This window comes from Monopterus albus, unplaced genomic scaffold, assembly GCF_001952655.1.
Source record: "Monopterus albus unplaced genomic scaffold, M_albus_1.0 scaffold66.1, whole genome shotgun sequence".
NCBI classification, from domain to species: Eukaryota; Metazoa; Chordata; class Actinopteri; order Synbranchiformes; family Synbranchidae; genus Monopterus; species Monopterus albus.
Window position 1 is genome coordinate 1,426,093 of NW_018127946.1, and position 27,155 is coordinate 1,453,247.

The window sequence follows — 27,155 nt, forward strand, 5'->3', positions numbered from 1 at the left end:
CTATTTCTATAGCCTCTCGCAGTCATAATTGGTGGAGCCATGAGAAATGTTGTCAGGTAAGGTTAAACACAGCCTGTTTTAGGTATCTGAATAAACAACCAAGACCTTCCTTGTCACTCAATAATTATCCTAAGTTAGCTGAAGGATATTTCTAGAATAGATGATATGGTGATTATCAATATTTTTACTTTATGGTCAACAAATTCCATAAAATGACAATGGCTGTACAATGTGCTTTAGGCATTGACTTTGACTTTTTAAAAGATTAAAGTATATACTTTATTACCATTTTTTAAAGTAAGAACCAGGCGCTTGGGAATTATTTACAATTAACATGTTAGTCAGCTTGTTGGCTTTGTTTTTTCACTGGATTAGTAGATAACCAAAATATAAATTAGGATCACCACCATTCCAACCCAGTCTCTCAGCAAAATGTAAAGTAGCTATGTTGGTCTGCAGTACAAGATGTACGAGCCTCACAATAACTTCCAAAACTGTGACACTGCAACAATTTTCTAGACTAAAAATTTTGATATGGAAACATTATTCTGGCAGAGAAAATGAAAGACAGTGGCTGAAATTCCTTACACATGATTACATGTACGTATGGAAACTACACGATTAAGCTAGACCAAGAGTCCAGTTAAAACACTTTTAAATTAAAAAGTACAACGTCACACAACACTGGACACAGGATCCAGTCATCCGCCCCACCCACCACCTTGTTAGTGTCATTGTTAGCTTCCTGATCCGCTCCAGTCTAGTTGGTGGTGACATTGCACCATGTTGTTGTTTGCCAACCACCATAAAACAGCAAGAAGAAAACACAGATGGACACTTGTCTGCACAAAAAACATTCCCATGTCAGAATTTTACAGCCATCACTGTAACACCACTACGTTTTATGCTGTGAGACTGGACTCACTATTCGTTAAACAGAACTACTTGTGTTTAGTTTCTCATGCTGCCGTATGCTTGCCACTATCTCATCACTACCAGCGTCAAGTCCACAGCTATGGTTTCCCCAAGAGATCTCCAAATGGCTTACAGAGTGTTACCTCCACATATGGCTGTCTTTGACAGTGTCAACACAGACATCTCTCGATCTGTTAATATACAGAATCTCCATTTTTGAGTACTCAAGTTAATTTTTGACCTTAGTAACAGCAGTTAACAACAGACTAACAAACAAAAAATGTAACTTATTCATAACTGAAAGCTCCAAGACAGCTACTAAATGGACCTTGTGAGGGTACTGTTACAATGTCTGCTTGATGCATAACCAGTGAAGTGCCTCAGTGTCTGTTCAAATAGGGTATCCTTACTTAAAAACTAGGAAGTGCCTACCATTCTCCTTTGCACTCATGGTGTGCCTGTAAAGCGATGCTTTGATTTGTTGCTTTAATTCCTTTTTCTTCCAGCCGAATCCTTAGGAGAACAGATCTATCGCTGCATCAGATAACTCACACAGAACAGATCAATTGATTCTGAAAAAGCGCTGTAACAAACTATTTGTGGTGCCAAACAGCATTCCCCCCATGGCTTGATGACTCGAGAGCTACAGTAAGCCGCTTAGTGAAGTGCATCACACACTGGATACTGTGCTTTTCAGACACTGTATCTGTACAGTTTACACTCCCTTAAACGTCTTATGCTCATCAGAGGGAGCAGGTGTCAGAGCTGGTAAGATGTTGGCTTCATTGAGTTTTAGCTCTAAATAAAAGAAAAAAATCCAGTGAACACACTAATGATGGCTTAGAGTTAAGTAGTGTACAAAGAAGGATACCCAACCTCTCTGGGTTGCAATGACAGTAATGTTGTGCCAGTGCTCGCGTTCCCGGTCCAGTTCCATGGCGGTGGTGATGAGACCCGTGTCTGGGGTGATACGAAACAGAGCCTCTGGGTCTGACTGAGGATCAATGGAGAACCTACAGAAGGGAAAATAGGTTAGAAGGAGACAGACAAATGAAGGAAGGGGAACATAAATGAATTGAGGAAGGGGCAGTGACCAGTATAGAAAGAAAGAGTGAAGGGAAGAAGCGTGCAGAGATGTCAGCTGGGTGTAGAACAGCAGAAGCAGATAGTGCAAGTGTGTGAAGGAGTGATAAGAAAGTCAACAGTCAAATGGCCAAAGTATTAATATAGGGAAATTATCGCAGCTGATAGGAGCTCTTTTGAAGTGTCACTGATTATCAGAATATCTCTATGAATATACCAACTATCATTCCTCCCCACACACTCACTTTTAGCACTTTTGCCGGTGCTAATTGGAACACGGTTTTCTGTGGTTATTACAGACAAATTTCTCGCCTCCCTCCTTGCACTGTTTGAGATGAAACCTACAGAAACAAACACAAGTGAAACCATGGAAGCTACACGCTTCTGTGGTTACTGTCTGGCTCAGGGGAACACTGAGTGGGCATTTGGTTGTCTTAGATTTATTTGGTTAGCTCTTATCTGTTGTGTCTTGTTTCTTTTAGCTGAACAGTTGTGTTTGAATTTCAAACCAAACAACTATATATCCCTAGCTTAAAAGATGTTTGTGCCTGAGATTCCACCGTCAATATAACAAAAACACATTTTATCCTCAAAAACATTAAGCGAACCATAAAATATAACTTGGAATCATTAAGTTCTTTATTTTGTATTTAGCAGTGAAATCCTTGTTGTATGGTTAATTAAAAACAGGATTATTATTGTTATAATTTTATAAACTGTGAATACTGAAAGAAAATGGTTATTACCTTTCTATCTAAGAATGAGATAAAAAGATGGATACCTCTATTTCTATGTTAAATTTTAAGGTACAGCCAGAAGCTGGCTAGCTTAGCTCAGCACAAACGCTAAAAACTGGGGTTTGAGTCTAAATGTGATGCTTGTCAGTATTAATGAATGAAAAATGAAAAACAATGAAAAATTGTTGCCTTAAATACAATTAACATTTTACTGGTCCATTATAGTTGCTCAAATTATTTGTATTTTATATCATGCACACAGCCAATTGTGTTGTTGTGGAGTACTCAGTGGGGAGAGACCACTGTGCAGCAGCGATGTCCTCGGCCAGCAGTAAATAATGAGCATAGCCAAAAAAAATTTAAAAAGCTGTCTCACTTTGCACAAAATAATGTGATTAATAATTATTTATGATTTATTATTTCATAAAACTAGGGGTTTAATTTACTTTTGACATGTATTTCAGATGTCCCATCCCTCTCTGGGTCTGTATCCCAGCCTGGCCACCCCATTAAAACTTTCTAGATCCACCCCTGGCTGTAGCTAGTCTGTTTTGTCAAAGAAATAACAATATCTACCTACCTAGCCTGTGACTCCATTGAATTCACCTTTATATTCAAAGTGTATTTGATCAAAGATGAATTTATTGAACTATTATTTCAAATGTACAGGATATCTGGAGAAAAGTCAAGGATACATTTTATTTATACTTTTGATTGTCTAAACACTGATCACAAATTAGTACCACAAATGGTTCTGTAAGGTGTTACAGAAATTAGTAATAAGTATAAATTACATCAAATTGAAGTTTTACAAGAGCCTTCAAACTTCAACCCCTTTGTTCTCTCCTTCCGTGTTTTGGTATTTACTGCGCTCTGGCCTTTGTCAGTGAGTATCATATGAAGAAAGAGGCCTAGTATTTCACCTGATATTATTGGTTAGACCAGTATCAGGGTCCACAGCACTGACTCGGCCCACGGTGCAGGCTGGTGGGCAGTTCTCAGACACATCCATGTGATATCGCGCTCGAGAGAACCTCGGCGGCTCGTCTGCATCCAGCACCGCTACTCTGATGGAGGCCCGGTCCTTAAAGGGGCCCCGACGCAGGAAGCGAGGGTCCACTATGGGGTTGAGGACCTCCACAGAGAAAGAGTAGGAGCTCCGGCTCTCATAGTCTACAGCCTAAGGAGAAGAACAAAGAAGAGTGATTTAGTAGAATAATATTTGAAGTAGAATTGTTAAAGGTTGACGTTCTATATACATTATCTGTGAAATTAGTATTGCTGACACATTTTATTAGCAAGAAATTATGCAAATGTAACTGTTACAAACATCAGATCCGATCATTTTGGTGTGTGCACGTTCATTTGGTCCAATTCTCACACTAAATGTTCCACAGATCAAAAGCAGATAGATGGCAAATAATCAATTATTCCAACAGATAAGCACTAAGCAGAGGCTACAGTCGCATCCACAATCAGCTGAGGAAGATTTGGAGGAAATAATACCTTACAAGTTGTTTGGATTTTTGAAGCGATACCTTGAAGGTTGTTGTGGGTGGATGCTTGGATCGTGGGTTTTGTGTGAAGCAGGAAAAAGCATCCGTGAGGTATTGATGTTACAGCATTGCCAGTGAGATTCCTGATGCTCAAAGAGTTGCGACAATAAAGTAACTTTACGCTTGAGTATTATTTTGACATTGCTTAGAGATGATGTTGGGATACTGTTGACATCTTAAGACTGAAGGATAATGCAGGGTTTAATGCTGGGATGAATGCTGGTGTTGCATTCATGGCAGCTATAAGATTAGTGGCACAAGTGATATTTTTATCTATCTACAGCATTGTTTGCTGCTGCAGTGTTGGCAACTCAAGGACCTGTGTTGGTGGGCGCCACACAGGTAGTGTGGTTTGTTATATTGTTACAAACGTGTCGGTAGGAATAGTTTATAAAACACTGTCGGAGTCAAAATTGGACAGTATGGATTATGAGTTCACTTTCAGAGGCAGTGATTGTGGTACTGCAATATTACCATAAACAATAGATTTATCTTTGATGAAACTGAAAAGAGAATGACACTCATAAAAATATTTGCCTTGCCCCTGTTCAGAATGGCTACACTACTGTCGCCACAGAGACTCATACCTGGCTATGAGCAGTGTTAAAAATTCCTTTGTATCCTTGCATCTACACAGGTAGAAGAGATTTCATTTGGGATAGGGACTCAGGCCCCAGAGATTGTTTGTTTCAGAGAAGTTATGAAGCCTATTTGTCTGAGGTGTCTGTGTGATTGCGTGCCGCACTCCCACCAGCGGGCTGACTCCGAAGCAATGAGATAGCTTCTGATCGGGTTTGCCGAGTTGATTGTAAGCGAGGGCAGCGGGACACACAGGTAATCACATACATCCACTGTCTCACACACACACACATCCTGACATACACCTGCAGTTGATTAAATTTGAAAAAAGCAACATGTTCAGGTCTGTTTCAAAATACTTCTTTGAGGTATTGCTCTGTGTGTGTCTGTGTGTGTGGGTGGGGGAGGGGGGCTTGTGTGCAAGTACAGTACAAGTGGTTCTTTTGAGTCTCTGTCCTCAAATCCTCTGTCAGAATGCGTGGATTCTTAGAGTAAGTGTGCATATGAATCGTCTCAGTGTGCCTGGCACAGAGAGCCATGTTGGACAGAGGATGAATAGGTTCCCTGGCTATGCAGAATATTCGTTTTCAGATTCAAACAGAAAAAAGACCTCATTCTGAGGATCCCAGTGGTAGTTGGAATATTGATATCCGCTCACTCACGCTCTCTCCTTCGTCTCTGATTTCTTTTTTCTTGCTGTATTTTCTTCATTCTCTCTGGTCTGTAAACAAGACTAAACTGCTTCACAGAAAATCAGCAGTTTTAGAAAGAGGCGATTGATTAAAAATTATGCAGAGGAAAGGGCGAATTGAAAGACATCAAAATGCAAGCAATTTGTGGAGTATCTGCCAAAAAATAAATAAAGAAGGAGAGTTGTGTGTGGAAGGAGACAAGGAGATTGTGAGAGTAATTCTCTGTGCGTACAGGGGGTTTAGGTGGGTAGACAGAGAGAAAAGGTTCCCTGACAGGGTCCCCATTACAGGGAGAGAGAGACAATCTGTCTGAGGAGGAGAGGTGTCACTTACACAGCGAGCACCCACTAGTCACCCCCCAGCCTCCCTCCATCACTCGTCTCCTCTACCCCACACCCATCTATTTTTTTTCCCAGTGTGTGTGCGACAGGGTGCCACCTCTGACAAACCACAGCACACACACTCATCCGCCCCTCTCAGTCACCCTCACCGAAAGCATTCATCACACAGCAACCCAACAGGTGATTCTATGGTATTTTCCATCTAGCGTGTTAAAATTCATCACTCATGATTTCACAGACACATCATGTTCCCATGGCTCTTGTGGAATACACACAGGGATGTGCACCTTAAAGAGCACTTGTTTCAAAAAATCTGTTTGAACCCTGGCATATACCACCAACCACTCCCATGTTAGCTGTGTTTATTTATTTATTCAATTAAATCTCACTGAGGTTAGCAGCTTCTTTTTCAAGGATGACCTGGCCAGAACGGCAGGTCAACAAGTTTCAGACACAACAATACAACATCAAGCTCACAAATAAAACAATACTAAAAACCAGGTGACGATGCATGAAGGCTAATACAGTTACAAAACATAAGTACTAAACAACAATCCATCCATTATCACCTGCCTATCTAGGGTCGGGTTGCAGTGACACCAGGTTTAAGGAAACATTAAGTACATGACAATATTTATATAGTAGTATTTACTTCCAGTTAGAGCAAGGTCACATTTTCTCATGACGTGTGTCAGAATTTGACGTTCTTCCCTTAATAGATGTTTTGGTGTTGTTCAGTCTTTTACAAATATAATTTCACTACTGAATACTGAAATAAAAAAAACAATCAGGCACAATAGCATTAATGAGAAAGTAACATCCATACCACAGTGTCTCCTGAGGTCACACTTTATAATGGTCCCAGAACATGGGGTAACACCAGCCAAAATATAAAGCAGTGAATCACCCCCCAAACAACTTTCCAGCTTCACACACTGCTTAAGCACTGGTTTGAACCACTATGTCAACATTAGATTAAGGCAGAGCAGAGGGTTGGAGGTTGGACACAAACATGACACTGCCTCAAAGTTTGAAGACAGAGTGTGTCAAGGTACATAATAGATTTTTCAAAAATCTTTGTAGGGCCTAGAGGACAGAGAAAGGAAGGCCATTTCTGCAGCAATAAACACTAAAATGGAAGCAGGATCAGTAAATAAAGTGAGTCTACGTGTACTGCATTAACTCAAAACTTCAGATTAGCGTTTTTTTACTATTTTCTACCATTTTGCATAATCAAGTTATTCAATTAAAAGACACTGAAAGTAAGTGTTAGGTGCAGCCCTTGAACATATCTACACTTTCCCTTATCTCTAGTTAATGTTTCACTCCTCTTCTACACACACACACACACACACGTGTAACCCTCTCCTGTCCTGTGATGCGCTGCTCCCTCTGTCCTTTTTGAAATTCAAATTTCTTTATACAATCTCCCTTTTAAATTCATTTCACAGTTAGCAGAAATTAATCAGCTAACCTGCATGCTAGACTGGCAATACATAATAAATTTTTCCTCAAAGAGGCCACCTGTAAGTGTACATGCTTGACTAAGAAGGACAGTGTGTGACTGTGTGTGTGAATGCATGACAGTAAACGTGCATGACTGCAGAGTGAGGCTCCAAATCACAGAGGTGGGGCTTCGTAACTGATCACAATAGTCTGTAAATGTGTGCGAAACAAAGTGAACCTATGTGTACTTGTGCTCACCTGCGAGTGTGTATATGATCATGCTTGTGCATGTCCCGTGGCCTGCTGTCCTTGGCAGCTCGAGTTCTTTCTTGATTTCATGTATTCTAAATCAAGCTCATACATCACATTTGTCTGATGGCAAATGCAGCTATGGACATTTCTGCCAACAAGCACAACCGCAAAGTTGCGAGAACAAAGACTCTTCTAAAATCTTGGTTTTGACTTTGTTCTTTCTTTGCCACCTTCCCTTCCCTCACATGCCTTGTTTTCTGCCTTATTTCACTGAAAAATGTCCTGCGTCTTCCTTTATATTGAACCTATGAGCAAGGCATTGGTCTCTCTTTCCCCCCTCTTTCTTTTTCTCTCTCCATCTCTCTCTCTTTTTCCCTCTGAGGAGATGAACACAATCTCTCCTCCGCATGAAAAAACAAACACAGATAATCCTGGGCGCGCTGCTGGTGTGTGACCGAGGATTAGCCAGCCGTTTTAAGTGAGGGCATATGGAAATAATAATGACAAACTGACACATGCAGTCTGGAAAAAGGAATGAAAGGCGCACAAACATCAAGCTTACAGAATTGCCAGCAACCTGAAAACCTACCTTGAAAGGGAATCTCCTAAATCGGGATACCGCCAGATTCCTATTAATGCTTTGACAAGTGTTGTGTCTAGTGATTCCACTTTGTTATACTGTATACATACAGTACACATGTGTAATGAGATGCTGTTAAAATGGGGGCATTATCCTAGTTTGTTTTTAAAGTTTTTGCTGCATCAGTGGTTATAATTAAACCACACCGAGCCTTTATTAAATCATCACCTGTCTGATTTGCATGTAAAGTATCTGCCTCCATCAGCTGATGACAAGATTTTCTCTTTTCCTCTTCTTCTATTTGCTCCTCAATTAAAGATATATATAGACCTACATAGTGGTAGGTGTGTGTGTGTGTGTGTGTGTGTGTGTATTGATTAGATTTTGATTACTTGATTCATTTCCAGGGAAACTTTAAGCAGCAGCTTCCACTGGGTTGAATGTTACCATCTGGCCATTAGGGGGCTGCAGAGCAATGTCAAGGAGTCACTGTAGTGGAGAGAGTTATGCTAATTCTTCAATTACCAGCTACTTACACTGCGGCCTTGTTCATATGCTGCATCAAAAATCTATTAGCAGTAATATGTACATTCATTAACAGCAATATGTAATAAGTAAATAACTGGAGTGGAGCAGAGCTAAATAGTCAGGGAGCAAAGAAGAACAGAGGAAAAGACCATAAAACAAAATAAAAGAGAAACTAAATGAGGGATTTAATTTCAAATGAATGGATGAATAGTTAAGGGTGCATGTGTGTGCGTGTGTGAGGCAGATCTGGGTTGAGTCAGAACCACACAAAAAACAGCACACGCTGTCTGATGGCCTCCAGACACAAAACAGAGTGAGCATGAGGTGAGGGTGCCAGCAAGAGAAATGGGGCAGGGAGGATGTGTGTGTGTGTGTGTGTGTGTGTGTGTGTTTGCATTTACTTACATTTTAGCCTGTGTGTCTCCCCCCTGCCCTGCATATGTGGACATACTGTATGTGAGGAGATGAGATAGATTGAGAGTAGAGTGGGAGGGGTTAGGGGTATTGGGGGGAGGGGCAACAGAGGAAGGGAGAAGTACTGTAAAGAGATCTTTTTATTGCCGGGGGTCTCTGTGGGACCGACAGTAAATAAGCAGTGATAAGCAGCAGGCGGCTCCAATTGGTGCCCAGTCTCACAGGCTGTTAATGACCCAGCTTCTTCCCGTGTGTCTCTCGCCTAGCTATTGCTTCATCACGTTCTCTTCCTCCCTCTGCTGGTCTCCCACAGTCGTCCTCGTCTTCATTTGTCTCGCTCTCTCTGTCTGCCTTCCTCTCCTACTCCTCCTAGCCCCATTTTGTCATCACATATTCTCTCCCAGTCTCATTTTAACTATCTCTCAAATCCTTTCTCCAGCTCCCTCCCTTGACTCGATTTCCCTAATCTGCTGTTAACCACCCCCGGCCCGTTCCCCGCCCCAAATCTGTCTCCCACCCACCTACCGTCTGACACATCATTCTGAGGTAAAGACGAGCACCCACTACACAACATTGCTCTCTGTCCTTGCACGAGCAATCATGCCTCTTCCACACATTCTCCACAGTTTAAACACAGGGAGCCACAAGGTCAAGTGTGTTATATTGATGTGTCTCTGTATTATCTCACTGTGGTTTATTGAAGCCTGTGTAGGTGTATCTGTATGTGTGTGGAAGAAGAGTGTGCATCTTAGATCAACAGTTAAAGAGATTCAGCCCGCAGCAGCGAGATGACCCACAAGGTCAAGGCCGACTGTGTGGCAACACAAATTGTTTCCGCTAGGAAATCCTTCCTTCTCCAGGGGCACACAGATCACCTCTTTCTCCTGTTAAAATTCTTCACAGTTAGAAAGCTGTCTAATTCTGGAAAATGGACCATGGAGCATGTCTTTACTAATGCAACTTGAACATATACACAAATGCATACACATGCTTTAGGGGGAGCTTAGTGCTAATTTTGCACTTTGTTTATTTGAATTCTATTAGACTTGTAGCATATCTTACATGTGTTTCATTAGTTTTGTGTGGATTCCTTAAAGGCTAAATCCTTTTTAACCCATCCAACTCATGTGAAGAGGTTACTATAGTACCCCTACTTTTACATAAACCTCATTGCTGCTGGGGCCACAGCTGATGTAAATGCTTGTGAAATGGTGCCTCGCAGCACCTAGAAATATTCATTATGTTTCATTTTGCTTATAGGAATTCAAAATGAATCTTCAGGTAACCTGCGAGTCTTCAGGTTTATTTAATATTTCACACATAGCAGCACTTCTGGCCTAATCTGTTTCTCAGTGCCTCTCTTGGAGGGATTACAACAACACAAAACAGTACGAAGGAGGCAATGTAGAAACACTAATTGCATGTTTTGATTTGTCTTTGAAAATGCTGTGGCTGAATCCAGTGGGGGGAATATTGTGGGCGGGAGGTGTTTACTGTATTTGTTTACACATATTTTTCCTGCCTGTTTTGCCAGACGCCCGGCACATGTTGAACTGATCGATTCTCCTTCCGCACGCAGCAGGATGCTCTGTTTTCCCTCCCTCCACACATGCTCTTCTTCACTCAGATTGTTGTTGCCACATTGCCTTCCTCTCTATCTCCATGTCTTTTTCTCCATTTTAGCTTTGCTTTTTAGTGTTTATATTTTGTCTTTACCTGCTTCTCTTTCTGGATATGTATCTCTATGCCTCTCAGTCTCAAGCTGTGCTAATTTCTCCCACTTCGACTGTCACTAATTTCACAGCTCTTGCTGTCTCTGCATCTCTCTCCCTCTCTTTGAATGTCTCTTTCTGGTTCCTTCATACTCTGACTTCCTTGTTATACTGCACTCTGTGCTGTGACTGCTGCTCAGGACTTCATTGTAACACTCCTCCCTCCTCCAGCTCTCACCATCATCTTCTTCTCCTTCTTCATCCCTACTCGTTCCCCTCACTCCCAAGTCCTCGTCTTCGATTTCTTTCTTCTTGCATCTCAAACTGTATCCAGTCCTCTCCCTGTCTCTCTGCTTCTATTCAAAGGAGCTCATACCAGCCTTGGAAATCCTGCTCTACACACTACCTCCAGGTGAGGATTGTTTTTAATGAATCCTCCAAACCCAAGGCTGAGGACTGACACAGTGATAAATTCACACAAAATCTCTGCTTGCACATCCACTAGTGTTCAAGGTTACATGGCTGCCAGAACACACTCACAAATACATGAAGCCCCCACCAATAAAACACAAATTGTGAAATCTAATAGCAATATTTTTGACAGATTTTTCCAAATTGTAGTTATTTTGTTCAGACTCTGAAAACCGGGGACCTCGAGAAAGACACTTCAGAAACGTCAGGAGTACTTTTATGGGTTTTCATAGGATTTTATGGGCAAAGGAGTCTGGAGACTTTTCTACAACTTCAAGTTATTTGAAAAATTACAAATTCTCCAATTTTGAAAATATAGTTTTCACTGTAGCATGTGGAGATATAATATAGATTTTCCCCCAAATAAGCAGTAACCAAACGAAATCATCGAGTTCATCCAGTCATCTGTTTTTGTGCTGAAATGAGTCTATTAGTCAGTTGACAATGTGATGTCACTTAATTGTTTGTCATTTATCCAGTAATAATAACAATTGTAGTAATCTGATTATTCACAGAATCAGAGTGTTGGTTTCTTTTGTTTGCCAGAGCGTGTTTTGTCTTTGTGGTGATGCATTGGGGTGTTTGCTTTCGTCACATGGTGGATCATTAGGAAATTTCATGGTTTGTTGTGATGGGTTGAAATATGCAGTTGCACAGTGTTATAACCGTTTTATATGGGTGTTGAGGAATTTATTGTTCGTATCTCATGTTCTATTATTTTGCAATGTTTTGAGAAGACAACCGAAAAAAAGGAGAAGAAGAAGAGAGAAGACGCGCGGAGTGGGCGAAGGAGAACTGGACAAGTCATGGCAATGGCCGTATAAGGTGTGTGTCAATTAAAGATTCAAGACAGAGAAAAGTCGCTTATAATCTGTCTTCAGCAAGCCTGGACAAGTTTCTTACATTGGAATGTCTCTTTTGCCAATTTGTTTTTTTTGAGTTTAGAGGGGTATGCACTAAGTAGCTGTTCCCTTACTATAACGAGCCGGGTGGCAAAAGGGTTACACAATAAATAAAAATTCTCACTCCATCTTCTTAAATGTCAGAATTTCCTGAATTTTTATGTTTTATATGTTTTGAAATGAGAAATAATTTGTATTAAAACTACAGGTCAAACAAAACAAGCATTTGAAGATGTCACGTTGAGCTCCAGCAATTATGACAGATCGTATTAATTAATAATTAATTCATAAAGAAAACTTTTTTTGGTACTAAAAATCTACATTGTGTTGATAAGACCGGAGATATTGTGTGTATTTTTTATAGTCAGCACATCCCATGAAAAGACTAAAAAAATTGTTGGTTTTTCAAGGAGTTTGTCCAGTTGTTTCAATATTGCTACATTTATCCTTTAAATAAAGACAAATAAATCACCCTCATCAAAATACACATTCCATAGGTACAAGCACACTTCTCGTCTCACTTGTGCATACATATAGCACCCAGTGTAGAGCTCATTACAAAGGATGCACAAGTTCTCAATGACTGACAGATCAGAGAAGTCAAAGACAACATTAAAGGAGCCAAACATGTATATGTTTAATGTGCCTGAGGCACTTCTGAAGGGCTCATTACCTCCATCGAGGGCAGGGGTTGTGTTTTTGCCAGTGTTTGATTGTTTGTTTGTTTGAGATTTTAATTACTTTTTTGGACAGGTAGAGTAAGGCCCATGAAACAATTAGATTTTGGTGCTGACCTGTCCCATAATTTGGATCTAAAAGCTTATTCACCATTGTGAATGCTGCAAGGTTGACTGTATGTGAGCCCCTTTGTGGCCAGATGCGCTGATGAGTGAAGACGAGGGCAGAAAATAAGTGTAGTGTGACCCGTGTGCATCTTTGAAGAACTGTAAGTACACATTGTTATGTCAGTCTGCCTGGGACATTTATTTATCCATTTGTGGCTTTTACTATTGGAGCATGTCAATGTACTATATAAAGCTAATGTGCTTACGGTGTTCATGTTGCTAAAGTTTGCTGACATGTTACATTCTATGGGGTATTACAGAAAGCTGGTTAAGTTAGTTCAAGATGTTATGAGGAAAACTCCGTCCTGTCCAGAAACGAAGATCTAGTTTACTCAGCGACAGCTGGGTAAGAGTCTGATATCAGAGATTTTGAGCCAGGCTCAAAGTTGTTAACAGTTTCATCTGTAGGACTGGTATTATGCAATTTTATAACATTTTGACATTCTTTTCAGACAATGAAATGACCACTTTGAGATTATGTGGTCAGTCTTTCCAAGTAATGCCAATTCAGAATCTGTTCGAACATTTTCTGAGGTGTGAGTGCTTGTTATCTGATCAAGCTAACTCCATTAGCAGGCAGGTACTACTCATTCAGAGCACAATAGTCTTTCAGCAAGAACGCCGGTGTTCCAGCTGCACATTATAACTGTGTTTCCACTGTTGGAACCTAATGAGCAGCACACCCCGGTGTAACGTCTCGGGTTGATATGAACCATCCTAATTTGCTTTTCCACTGTATTTCCCAGTGTCATTCTCTGTTTAGAGGAGACACACACTCACAGCAGGGCAGAGGAATAGCACAGGATCACTCCATAGTGTAACAACAGAGACTGTACTATAAGCAAACAGCAGTTAAACAAGCAGAACACAAACTTCCAGAAATATTGTCTTCACTGCTTTGCCTGCGATCCACTCACTGAAGTCTGTGTTTTACCCTTAAAACCAGCGAGTTCTATTGTTTTTCTCTTGAATAACTTTCAAAATTATAAAGATATCAGCATCATTCCAAATGCCAGAAGTAGGTTTTCATGGTCAAGCAATCACACTGTATTATGAGGGTCAAACTATCATGGGAATATTGCTTCTATGGCTTTATAGGGAAATAGACTTGCCCCTTGGCGGAGGCTGCACTCTCTGAGTGCTGTCTAGTTTGAAATGAAACCATCATATCTCAGACATGACTCCCACACTTGCCATTAACTCCACATTATGTGAGAGCACTGGGGCCCCTGTCCTTCTCTGGAGACAAACATATATGTGTTGGCACTCATTACACCCACCGGAGATGACCGTTTTAAACTGAAATAATCTAACATTACACTGAAGGGAACTATTAGCTAGCTGAACACAAAGTGGAAAGGCAGAGCCTCATTGATCCTTTACATGCAAAAGCTCTGTACAGAGACTCTTTGCTGAAAGGCAGCAGTCAAAACATCTCAACAGTGGTCACAACAGTTTTGCTTCAGATTACACTCAGCTGCACGCATTTCATTTGGCTGCATCATGCTTTCATTGAGATCTGTACGGATGTTTCATTATGTTTGCTGTAAACAGATGGAAAGATTGATAAAAAAGGAGCAAGTGAATCAAGCAGGAAATTCATTTGTCAGAAGCCCATCAAAACATTCATCTGGTGGGAGTCAAATAAAGAGAAAAGAGAAAATGAATACAGCTCACATTTTAAAATCCTCACTATAAAGGCTGCTGAGAGATGGATCATAGAAAATCTCTTAGGCTTAGAAAGTCGTTCTGTGTATTTCCAGGTAATTCCAGGTTAGTGGGCTTTGGCAACATATTGTTAGTGATGCTCTAACTGACAGAAAAAATTACAATCTTCTCTTAAAACCTGTAGTGCGGTCTTCTCTCCTTTCCCTCATCATCTTTCCTCTCTTCTTCTTTGCTTAGCCCTTCCAAATCAATGCCTTTCTATTTATGCTCCCGCCCCCTCCTTCATCATTCTACAATATCTTCTCCTCTTCTGCCACCACAATCTCATGACATCCACTCATGGCCCTTCCATCCACTTCCTCCTCTTGAACATGCCCTTTCAGTCCCTCCTCCCAGCTGTCCACCCTACTGTCACTGTCATCTTTCCCTCACCTTGTTCAGTGTAATCACCGCCTCTTGGTTCACTCCGGTGATGTTGAACGTGTCCCCGGTCTCCCCCTCCAAGATGGTATATTCCAACTTGGCGTTCTCACTGAGGTCGGCGTCTGTCGCTGAGATACGCCCTATCTCGGCGCCCGGGATAGCCAGCTCGGAAACAGAGAAGGACCACATACCTGAGAAGACACATGGTGGCACGTATTAGGGAAGCGGTCTCTATCATTTGACTGGCACTGATAAACTCTGTTTGTCAGTTCAACATTTAATCATTTTCAAATAGCTGTTCCCCACCTGTGCTGGACATTTACAATATTTCTTACAGAAAAGGAGCCACTTAATATAAAAGAACTGAAAGGATGAAGGAAAAAAAGATAATAAAAGAGCAAGGCAAAGTGTGTGTTTGGACACTAAGCAGTGAGATATTAAAGCCAGGTAAAGCACTGCCAGAAAACCTGCTGTACAAATAAAAAACAGAAAGGACAGAGGTGATAAAAAAAAAGAGCAAAGATTAGAATAAGAGAAGCTTTCCTTTACCTCAAAACATTTTGAATGCGACAATGCGAGCTAATTCATCACAAACATCCACGCTGAGTCATCCAGTGCTCCCTCCTGCTAATGAGTATTAATTAAACTAACATGCTCTTTCATGTGTACTGCCATTATGTTTAAATATGCTAGTTTTACTTTTACTGCTTCTCATATTAAAGCAGCACCTTCTAATTCCATTTGCTGGCATTGCATTTTACAGGGATATACAGTACATTCCTCTTATGATTCATCTGATGAGCACCAAACACAGCATGCATTACTGCATAAAACACACACATAAAGATACATATAGTCAAATACCCACTTACCACTTTATTTCAGTCTAGCACACACACACACACACACACACACACACACACACACACACACAGCAGCCACCGGCAGCACTGACAAGACTAAGCATGGTAGGAAAGATAGAAACCGAGCGAGGGAAAAGGTAAGATATCACAATTTGGCTCAGACTCACAGAACAGACAGGCTCATTCAAACTGTGTTATCTGCTCAGCTAAAGCTAAGGGATTCAGATAGACCTGTAAATGTGAGAGGGAAAAACATTGCACAAACACAGTGAGTTGACAGAATAAAAGATAGCTAGCACTTCAACCAGAAAGTATTGTATCTGGGCAAACGCACAATCTGATGAATTCTACAAATGTGACAACATCACTGCGAGACAAACTATGAGGCGACATCACTCAGAGTGTTTGATTGTTGTCTTCTTAAGTCTGTTGATGTCAGTTGTGTAATGACAAAGCCCTTCTAGTAATTAGTGTTATTAAAATTTTAAAAACATGCAGCGGGTTTCTTTCTCTAACAGATCCTTTAAACTAAATGATTAATTCAAAAGGTACTTCTAAGTACCTACTGTTCTGTTTACTACATTATAATTTACATATTATAACTTTTTGGTTCTGCTATGAATGTCTAAATGATTCTGAAAGAGTTCTCTACAGTAAAGCTCTGGTGAAGAAACACTGAATCCTTCTTCATATACTGTATATTGGGGGTATAAATACTGGCATCAGCAAAAGTGTGTTTCAATCTATACACCCTCAGGCTGCTAAACTATTCACATTCCTCTAAAAAATACAGAGGTAATCAAGTGACTTTTTTCAATAGTTGCAACATCCCTGATTATAACTCCTACTAAAAGATCAGGGAATGATTGTTGTCATAGTTACAACAAGCCAGTGCTGTGGAGGTAGAGCGGGTCATCTCCTAACTGGTGGATTAGTGGTTCGATTCCCGACTTGTGCAGTCACGTGTCGAAGTGTCCTTGAGCAAGACACTGAACCCCCAGTTGCTCCAATAACATTGGTGTGTGAATGTGTGAACGTTTAGGAGTGCGAATGGATGAATGGCCAAGTAGTGTGAAAGGGCTTTGAGTGTGAATAGCGCTATACAAGTATAAGACCATTTACCATTAGTATGAAATGGGATGCAAACAGGGTTCTCCATTGTCAAAGTCAGATGCTCTGTGCACCAAACTATTCATCCTGACATCTACAATAAAATTGGATGCATGCTTGATGCAAAGGCTTTGCTACCCACAGTGTAGGCTTTGATTAGAGTTTAGCGCCAGATGAGATTTCACCCACTGCTAGCACGATCGTAACCACAATGCCAGGGAGTAACTGTGTTTGCAGTATTTCATTAACTTTGTGATACAGAGTGACGGCTGGCTACACAAGTTGTTATAGACCTGGAGTTACAGTACATGCAGGATACTTCTGGTTCACATTGTCCCATTACTAAGACTGCCATGTGTTTACACTCACTCATCCGCTGTGATAGTGAGCAGTAATTGCGGTGAGCAGGTTTTCAGAGCTTTACTACTGTATATGTGTTTTGCTGAAAAGAAGAATATGCATGAGTGTTTCTTCAGTTTGCATTGTTGTTTTCACTATCAACAATCTCCACAGGAAAAAGGAAACAACCACAGTTCTTGTAATGTAATATCTCTGTAGCCCCACACTGTTGAGGAGGAACATGCAAAGTTAAAGGTAAATATGGAAAGGTCATTATCTGCTGGACAACCACTTACTAGAACATTATGTGCAGAGTTGAGCTTTTAACTTATTCATCATGTTGACAGCTAAAATTATGTGCCATCACAAATACCTCAAAATAAGAATAGTGCCCCGCCAGTGCTGAAGATGCTGCCCTCACAATGAAGATGTCCATCTGTCAGCCAAGCTATTTAGTGCTGTTTCAAACTGAGCATGAGCAAAAGAAGGAGATGTAACCTTTAATTACATGAAGTATAATGTTGAAATGACTCCAGTCATTTTGATCAGATGACAAGCAGAAGCAATAAGCATGTCAGCATGTAATTGCTATGGTTAAATTTGCACGGACGCCTCTAAACCAGAACATCCAAGATGGACTGGAAGAGACTGAAACAAATTTCTTTTGCATCAAGATGAAACCACATTTAACCAAACAGATGAACATTAATTAATAAGGTACCTTTCAAATAATTTTTCCCAGCTATGATTTGCATATTTAACTGATTTTGTTTCTAATAATTGCCATTTTAATATCTATTGGTTTCTATTAATCGCCATTTTAATATCTGAGAGAAAATCCCTTATGGAAAATACTTTACAAACCAACATTTTTTTTTTTATTATTGTTTTGCTTCTGTGGCTGCTGTTGTAAGGGCTGTGAGATTCTCAATGGAGGTTACATGAGGGTACAACAACACAAATACACCACTAACATTCCAGTGGGGTTTGTTTTTCATAGTTAAACATGCTTAAATGGTTAGTTGCTAGCTAGCGACACAACATTTTCTCTGCACACATTACAAGCAGTAACTGTGACAGTAGCGTTAAGCTCACTGCTGGCCTTATGGCTCTAAAGGGCGATGAATTGGATGCATTACCATATGCTGCTCTCTAGGCTGCTCTTTACCCACTTCTTTTTTTTTTTTACTTTACTTCATTTACCTCCTGGTGAACACAACTGTTCCTCCTCCTCCTTCCGCTTCTGTAATTTACTCAAGGTGCTACTAGAAGCTGTGAAGGAGTGTTCCCACTGCTTAAAAGTGTAATGCATAGGATATAATGGATGGTTTCAATTCACTTACCATAACATATAGACTAAAAGCTACTTTTTCCAAAGAAATACAAAACTAAACAAAGTGAAAACCAAGCGATTAAAGTCACTGAAAAATATAGTCCATGAGCACTGCTTCCAAAAAGGATTTCACAGTTAGACATAAAACAAACAGGATGATGTTCGGGGGTTAATATGTGCTGGAACAAGCTGGATCCAGCATCTCTCAGAATGTGACCAGCACCTATTTTGACAAACCTGGCACCTTATTTATATATGAAAGAAATGGGCTATATGAAAAATGTAGAAAGAGTCCAAAGTCTAATACTTTTAGTAGAACTAGCCTGTTACAACAGCATTCTGGACTAAAATTAGAATAATTACATGCAATATAAGGCTAATGATCTCACAACATATCCAACTGGTCAAACTATGTGCACATTCAGTGTAACTTTAGTGACAGGAAACGGGGGATACCAGACATTATCAAGTCTCTGGTGTGCTTTAAAGCTGTTGCTGTAATATTCTGAATATAATGTTAGTGTGGAGTAAGTCCCCAGATATTAGGGTGAAGGCAATGACCTCGGAGTCCTACTGCATTTAGCATCACTCCTGCTTGACATTTGTAACTGGCACTTGCAGACGTGTCTCTTCTTATGTGATATAGTGCTCTGTACAAACACAACAAATGTTTTCGGCTCTAAGCTGCTCCCTTAATGTGGAAACTACTCAACACAATGGTCACTGAGGAACTTTTTTTCATTTCATAGTTTACAAATTAATCACTGGTGATGTTATTCATAAAGAGGAGTGTTATTATTATTAAATTATTATTAATTTGTATTATTATTATGTTATTGTACCACAAAATGTATATAAAAATGGACAACACGTCACTACTTCCTGCCACTGTGTAAAAGTGAATCTAAAGTATTGTGAAAACAGGGGTGGCCATTTTGCTTTTGTGACATAATGACCACTTGTACACAGAGCATTGTGATAATACCAAAAATGACAAAAATCACCTTTGGATAACATTCATGTCTCATTCTCTAACATGAAGAGGGAACGGTTTATAACCTATACTGCTGCCAGCCACCAGGGGGCGATTGACTTGCTGTGACTTCTGGGAAGTGTCACATCCTCCAACTCAACATACAATCTATGGTTATTACAGGCATATCATTATTTCTCTCTGTGAAAAAAAATAGTTTGTTACAGTTATTACACATTTACATTTTCTCTTCTCGTTAATTCCCCACATTCCACTTGGTTCCAGTTCCTCAGAGTCATAACAAATAGCAAATAGTTTTCTTTAGCTGGATTAACTGAATGAAGAACCAATAATTTCAAACCAGCAAGAGGCAACTTTTCACACATGTCTCATAAAAATGATGTTTACATACTGATTAACAACTGAAATTACATTCCAAGAAAAATCTAACCAGACAAGATGAAGAAATGCATACAGTACCTTCCAAGTTGCAAAATGATGAATCTGCAATATGTTCAGTGAGTTCGCTGGTTTTCCTACAGTACACACTTATGGTTATGTCTAGACACCTGGAGCCTGGTTAAGGTTGGGGAAAGATCTTGGTCTTGGTTTAATAGTAAAAAAAGTCAACAATGACTTCAAGCATGAGATGGGACATTTATAGATTTTATATATTATTGTCTTTTTTTAGCATTTGTAGAAGTTATATATTGTTGTTTGCTCTTCTGTTTGTTGTGTTTCTTTTTATTTTCTGGAGTGTGATAGTGCCACACTGGCCACGGCTCTCTAGAAAAAGAGGTTTCTACCCTCAGTGAGATTCCCTAGGATAAAGATATGGCTTAAAATGTTTATTTAATTAACATTTAACCAAAAGTGCAATCTTTCCCAAACCTTTAAGTGGCTATAATAAAGATTTTAATAATAAAATTTATCAAATGACAATGTAAAAACAGTGTATTAATAGTTTAATTCTGTGTTCAATAGAATTATCACTGTACTGTGTGGCTCCCCTTAGCTTTAATGAGTTTTAGTTCAGTTTAGCTGTCTGGCACACACCTTTAGTGTTTTAGTTCTCTGTTGTAGCATTATTGTTTTTAGCTGTTTTTTGATAAAAAAGTGTTAAAACACAAGGTACAGCACTAAACAGCAACAGACAAAAGCAGTAACTTGTTGAACGTAGTGCATTTAGCAGCTAAAGCAGGAACTATTTTCCTCATGGCCAGAAACACAACTCCACATGGATAATAATTATGCTCCTTAAATGTTGAAATGTGTAAATAAGCCAATTGTTGCCATGGCAGTTTAATAGGTGATGATACTGTGTGTGTGTGTGTGCATGTTATGCCCATATCTTGTTTCTTCAGCTCCCCATGTAGCCAAAAAAATGCTGTTGTTTCCTAAACCTAATCACATACTATACAAGACTCAGGATATGAATCCCAGTCTCCAGTTTCACAATCCTGCCCAACTAGACTGCAGTACTGTATATAAAGGTAGCACTTCCTATACTTGAAAGCATGTTGTCAGGGTTTCATAATCCAGGCAACAAATACAGTATGTCTCCCCTCAAACCTAATATGCAATAACAGGACACATAAATCTCTCCAGAAACTACCAGAAGCTCCTGGGTGTTTGCCCTTCCACACTTTCAGTTATATTACAGGGCTGCAAATATTCATACAGTAGCATCTATCACTGGCCATAATTCCACTATGGCCTCAGCGACTGGGTCCCAACATGGGTTTTGATGGTGGAAGGCTCTTATAGCCCAGCATCCCTGACAGCAGCGCTTTGCTCCACACTACCACTGATACCTAAACACTCAAACACTAATCCAGTATTTGATGAGTCTCTACCTGTCTAGAAGCTGTTTTCATTTTGGACTTCACAACACATCCACTGTCCTCCTGCTGCAGTAAAAATCGATCATTCTCTTCCTCACTGACTGACAATGGCTTTAGGCTTTGGCATGGCAAAGGCATCAGAACATTTAAAGATGTGTATGTAAATTAATATTTACCAAACTTTCCCCAACTTTGCACAGTTTCTGCAACTTCCCTTTCAAACCCAACTTGATGTCATCCTAGAGACTGGTGTCAATAACAAAGGGGATGTATCTGTGCTTTATAACTACTGTATGTTGCAAAGCTTTCTCCCACTTTAGCTTCCAAAGCAAGACAGAACATCAAGTCTGACCTTGAGAGAGTTTGGAGATGATGAATGGAAGGAGGTTTTAGGTAGAATTCACCACACCTTTATCTGTGCCTGTCACAGTCTGATTCAGTTCAAATGTGTACTTTGTGTATCCCGGACTAAAATCAGCCTGGCTAGGATTAAACCAGACCTGGATCATTCTGTACATAGGACATATCAAACCGGGCCCCGTCTACATTTCTGTGTATGTATTATCTTTTCCTTTGTCCATTTACTGCACTATTAGGTATTCCAGCAAGAAATGTAGAGCTGTCCAGTCCCCTCACGGGTGCTCAGGCCTTTTCTACCATAATAGCAAGATGGCTGATTCTCTTAAATTGGAAATACAGTTATTCACCCACCCATACAAACTGGTTGCAGAATTAAGAACTATATTAATCTAGAAACAAAAGATGTTTGAGGGATGATAAAGCAAATACATTTCAGATCATGTGTGAGAACTATTTCTTTCTTTTTTCTCCTCCATTAGCATCAGCAGGATTGTTCTCACTCTATCATCTTCCTCTTAACCTGCAGAGCTAATAGCCGACATCCTACACACACCCTGCTCTATGGTTTGATTGCTCTTTGAACCAATAGAGATTATGCTGTTGCTGTTTAGCTGATTGTTATGTCTTCTTCTTAAATTTATTAAACTCTTAAATAAACTCCTTTTCTAGAGGAGACAGGGTTGCTTATTCACATAGCATGGGAAAAAAATCGGTCATTTTGACAATTTGGTATTTGATTCTAAAATACTACAATTATGCTACAGTATATTCAGAGTATGTCTGTGTGTGTTTGACAGCTTTTCATAGTTTGGGCAATGAAGAGAAATCTTTGTGCAATGATACGATGATATTTTAGAATATACTGTGCTTGTAACTCAGAGGCAACAGTCTGGGAAAGCCCCCTCTTGTTTTAAAATATTACCCTCAGTGCACAAAGCAAGGCTCATATAGAAATAGTTTTCTTAGTTTGGTGCAGGAAAACTTCACTAGCCTGCACAGAGCCCGGGCCTCAACACCATCCAACACCTCTGGGATTTAGAGCACTGACTGTGAGATAAGACTTATCAAAACCTATCAGTGCCTGACCTCACTAATGCTTTTGTGGATGAATGTGAATAAATCTTTGCAGCCAGGCTCCAAAATCTTGTGGAACGCTTTCTAGGAGAGTGGAGGCTGCTACAACAGCATATTAATGCCCATGAGCCCTGGTACATTATTATATACAGCTGGTTCATATTACATGAGAACACACTGAGTGTCATACAACAACCCTGAAAGCAGATATACACTCTGTTGCTGCAGGGTACAGTATGCAAGTGGCCACATGGCCCTGCAGGGGTCTGCCCACTGAAAGGGACAGCGGGCGCCAATGACTCAACGTTAAATGCCTGTTTATGTGGTGTGACTACCATGCCTGCCATCTGGGACTGACACAGCACCAGAAGGCAGAAATGAAGACAACTTGAACATAAACAGGCCTACTGCTAATGAGACAGCAAATTAGGAAAGTTATTTACAAGTCAGAGACTGCGGTTTCTATTGATCTGTGCTATTGTACACTGTAGCGGGCAATGCACGCTTACTCTGTTTCAGCTGGCCCTTTCATGAGCTCTCACGCACACACACACACACACACACACACACACTGGCAGAGTGAAGTGCTCCAGCATCGCTGTCTATATACGCACGTCACACATAGGGAGTGCTCACAAAGAGAGTGACAAAGGAGGTGTGATGCTGGCAAAGTAGGCAGACCTAGTCATTATCAGCTTTCTGCTCACACAGGAGAGCAGCTGCCAACACAAGTCATACATCATTTCCACCTGTGATGGACTGGGGGACAAGAGAAAGTGGGGGTGGGGGGTGGGAAGAGAGGGTAGTGCAAAGGGAGAAAATCCAGGCTCATTCAGCACATAAAGAGCCTGAGAAAGTAGCACAGGTCCCCGATAAAATCAGACATCGGATGAAAATAGAGAGCGGGTGGGATCTGTCCTCTGCCTTTGTTCCAACAAGTAAAGTCATTAGAGTGGGCTGTGAGGAAACAACATGGGCTCACTGGTTCAATGTCTCATGTCCCACTAATATAGGTGCGCCACATTGAGCTGGCAATAATTATGCAATGGGGAGAAGACTGAAAGCCCTCCTGTGCTGTGTTTGGGCACTACCTCAAAGACAAGATGACACTTCATGTCTCTGTCTCACCTAGTCCATATAAGCCTGTTCTTACTCCCCATGACCACTGTCAAACAAAGCTTACTGAGGGATGTCACAATCGGCTGGGGACCGCGGTGATCGGATGAATAGCGTCACGCTGGCAGGAGGATTAGATGGAAATAATGTGAAATGACAGGTGGTGAGTATTAATTAGGGAGGCTGTAGTTAAATACAGGTTTGAAAGAGCAGAAAAAAGACTGGATGGAGAGGGGAGGGCTGGGAATAATGGAAAATAAGAGGAGATGACTGCAAGAAAAGATAAATGTGAAATGAAAGATACAGTAGAATACAAGAGGGACAGACAGGGTGAGAAGAGAGGAACGCAGAGGGTGAAGAAACAGCAGGGAACCACTTTTTGAAGACAAGTGTGGATTGGGGCTATGCTGTAAAAGCATTTGGCGAGGAGAAGGGGGGGGGGGGCAAATGGGAATAAAAACAACACAAGTATGTGACTCTGCCACATCTTATCTTGTGATGATGGTGGTGATGGAAGGCACTGAGTCAGGTGACTCTGCCACATCTTATCCTGTGATGATGGTGGTGATGGAAGGCACTGAGTCAGGGGAGTCATTAAAAATTGTCTAGCTGGCTAAGGTGCATGCACCGGTTTTGAAAATAGCCAGAATAAAATCTGCATCCGTTTAGGGAGAGTCCATCACACAGGTGCTCATACTAAGGAGGGTTTACAGCAAAAGGCCAGTGAGACAGAAGGATGGATCAAGGCAGGGTGAGTGGGATTCAGGCATCAGCACGAGTGTTCAGGGCAGAGATGGAATGATAGTCCAGGCAACAGTGGAGAGATGGATACAGAGCTGCTGTCTAAGCAAAATTTATCACCTTCCCAAGTCACTACGGGGTTAAATTGGACTGCATGTAGCAACAATGAAGGTAAAAGTGTTGCCTTCTCTCTTGGGGCTACAGGGGTTAATAATGAAACAGAGTACTGCATATCTTTTACTTTGCAGGGCAAACAGTATAAAGCCCTGCATGTCACTGTTTAACTTGTTCTGTGGAGAGAGGTATCTGTAGGCCATTAGCCATTACTGAGCTAATGCCACGTGGAGTAGGAGGAGAAGGCAGGCTATGCCTCAGCATGTGTGTGTCCATTAGTCCATTAGTATGTGAACGCCTGCCGCTGCATGCTGGTGTAAACGCACCCAGTGTTAAGTGCAAATAGTGTTAAACTATGTCGAATGCACCACTCCGCGTCAATCTCAAATCAGCAGTGGTTCGTCTCCGGGCAGGATAAAATAATGGAGAAACGTATTAGTAACTTGTATAATAGAATTTGTTGCACTAAATTTATTGATGTTAATTTATGTATGTTAATTTGAAATGAAATCCAGCCGCAAGGTTATGAAGAGTATGCAAGCGCCAGCTCCAGTCTATCCAGGATATCAAATGGCTAAAAAGCTTTACACCGCCTGACTCTGGAGTGCACTGACAAGATGATGAAATGACAAAGTGGTACACTGGCTGGCTGGCTGGCTGAATGGCTGACTGATGTGACTAAGAGAAGGGAAAGTACAGTGTGTAACTGGCTCAAACTAGTTAGACTCGCCACTGACATTCTCCTCCACCTGCAATATTGTAAGCGAAGGGAGGAACAAAAATGTATGGCAAGGTTCAAGGGAAGAAAAAACTGGGAGAAGCACGACAAGGAGCTGAGCGCGAATGAAGGAGGGCTGTGAGTGAGAAGGAGAAAGTGAGATTTGACTGAGAGCAATGTTTTTGCAGTGATTTTACCGTCTGAACTTTAGATGAAATATTAATACAGAAAAAAAGAAACAGAGGGATAAAGAAAATACAAGGATAAAAATGCATTCTGGTATTAGCCATCTCCATTTTAATTAGGCTTTCCTTTCATTTCATTTCCTCCATCACTTATTTGTGCTCTGAAGATGTAAAACTTAATTAGGGATTTGCAATTATTGGAAATTATTGCCTCTTTTTTAGGTTATCACCACAATCATTATTATTCTTTTGCAACTATAACCAAGCATTAGAGTCAGCTGAAATTAGTCAAACCATGTTAGGAATCAAACACAGAAGAAGCAAAAGTGCTGAACAAGAACTAAATCGCTGTTGATGGCATACATTATGTGATGCCAGTGGGTTTGGGAAATGCAGTCAAAGTATGAATGAACTTATCAAGCACCTCTGAATTAGAGTCAGGAATCACACCGAAAGTGAGCCTAAAATATTAAAACACTCTTCCCTGAGAGTAAAGCTTCATGATCTTCCTACACTTCTTTCAGCAAGGACAAAAAGTGTTTCTAATGTCAGTGTATTACAACACTCCCCTAAGTACAAATCCTGATGACATTTTTTCCTGACAGTTGCAGCTGAAAATATAAAAACAGTGGGAAGTTTTAAAATACAGAAAGTATTTTTATATGAAATTTTTATATGAGGACGTATGGAGCTCCATTTTGCTGTTGCTGTGATAATGAAATGATTAATTTATATGTGTGTGATAACAGTATCTCATTCTTCACATTGAATGTGCTTGGATGTCTTGGTCTCCAGGTAATTTCCTGGTAGCTCCTAAATGGTTGGGACACTTATGGAGCTCTCTGTAAGATCGGCAGAGGTAGAAGCTGTTCACCAACCTGACCACTCCTGTGTGGAGTGTGGATACCCAAACCGAGCCTGGCAGGACCCATCAGTACCCGCTTTGGGCCGGGTTCAGACAGAAATTTAAAAATTATGTTCAGGTCTGGGTCGGGTTCGGACAAGTAGGTCAAACTTTAGGCTAGACAGCTGGAGCACTCAAATGTCTGCTTTGTTTAATGATAAGGGGAAAAACTGAACAAACCCAACTGCGCTGGGTTCAACTCAGGTTCGAACATTATATACAATAAGCTTGTCGGGTCTGGGTCGAGGTTTGGACACCACACTCCTGGGCACAGGTTGGGTTTGGACAGACATTTGGGGCCAATCCATGCTCCTAGTGCTAAAACTGGGACCAAAAT

At 40.6% G+C, this 27,155-nt stretch overlaps 1 protein-coding gene across 1 annotated transcript in view; it reads right to left on the reverse strand.

Moving 5' to 3' along the window:
- cdh24b (cadherin 24, type 2b) overlaps positions 1 to 27,155 on the reverse strand; it is a 145,598-nt gene that overhangs the window by 20,028 nt on the left and 98,415 nt on the right. Inside the window, exons 6-8 of the mRNA XM_020604523.1 lie at positions 15,154 to 15,335; positions 3,659 to 3,915; positions 1,792 to 1,928 (exon numbers count right to left, since the gene is read on the reverse strand). Of these exons, the coding sequence (XP_020460179.1) occupies positions 1,792 to 1,928; positions 3,659 to 3,915; positions 15,154 to 15,335 (576 nt within the window). The remainder of the gene's footprint in view (positions 1 to 1,791; positions 1,929 to 3,658; positions 3,916 to 15,153; positions 15,336 to 27,155) is intronic.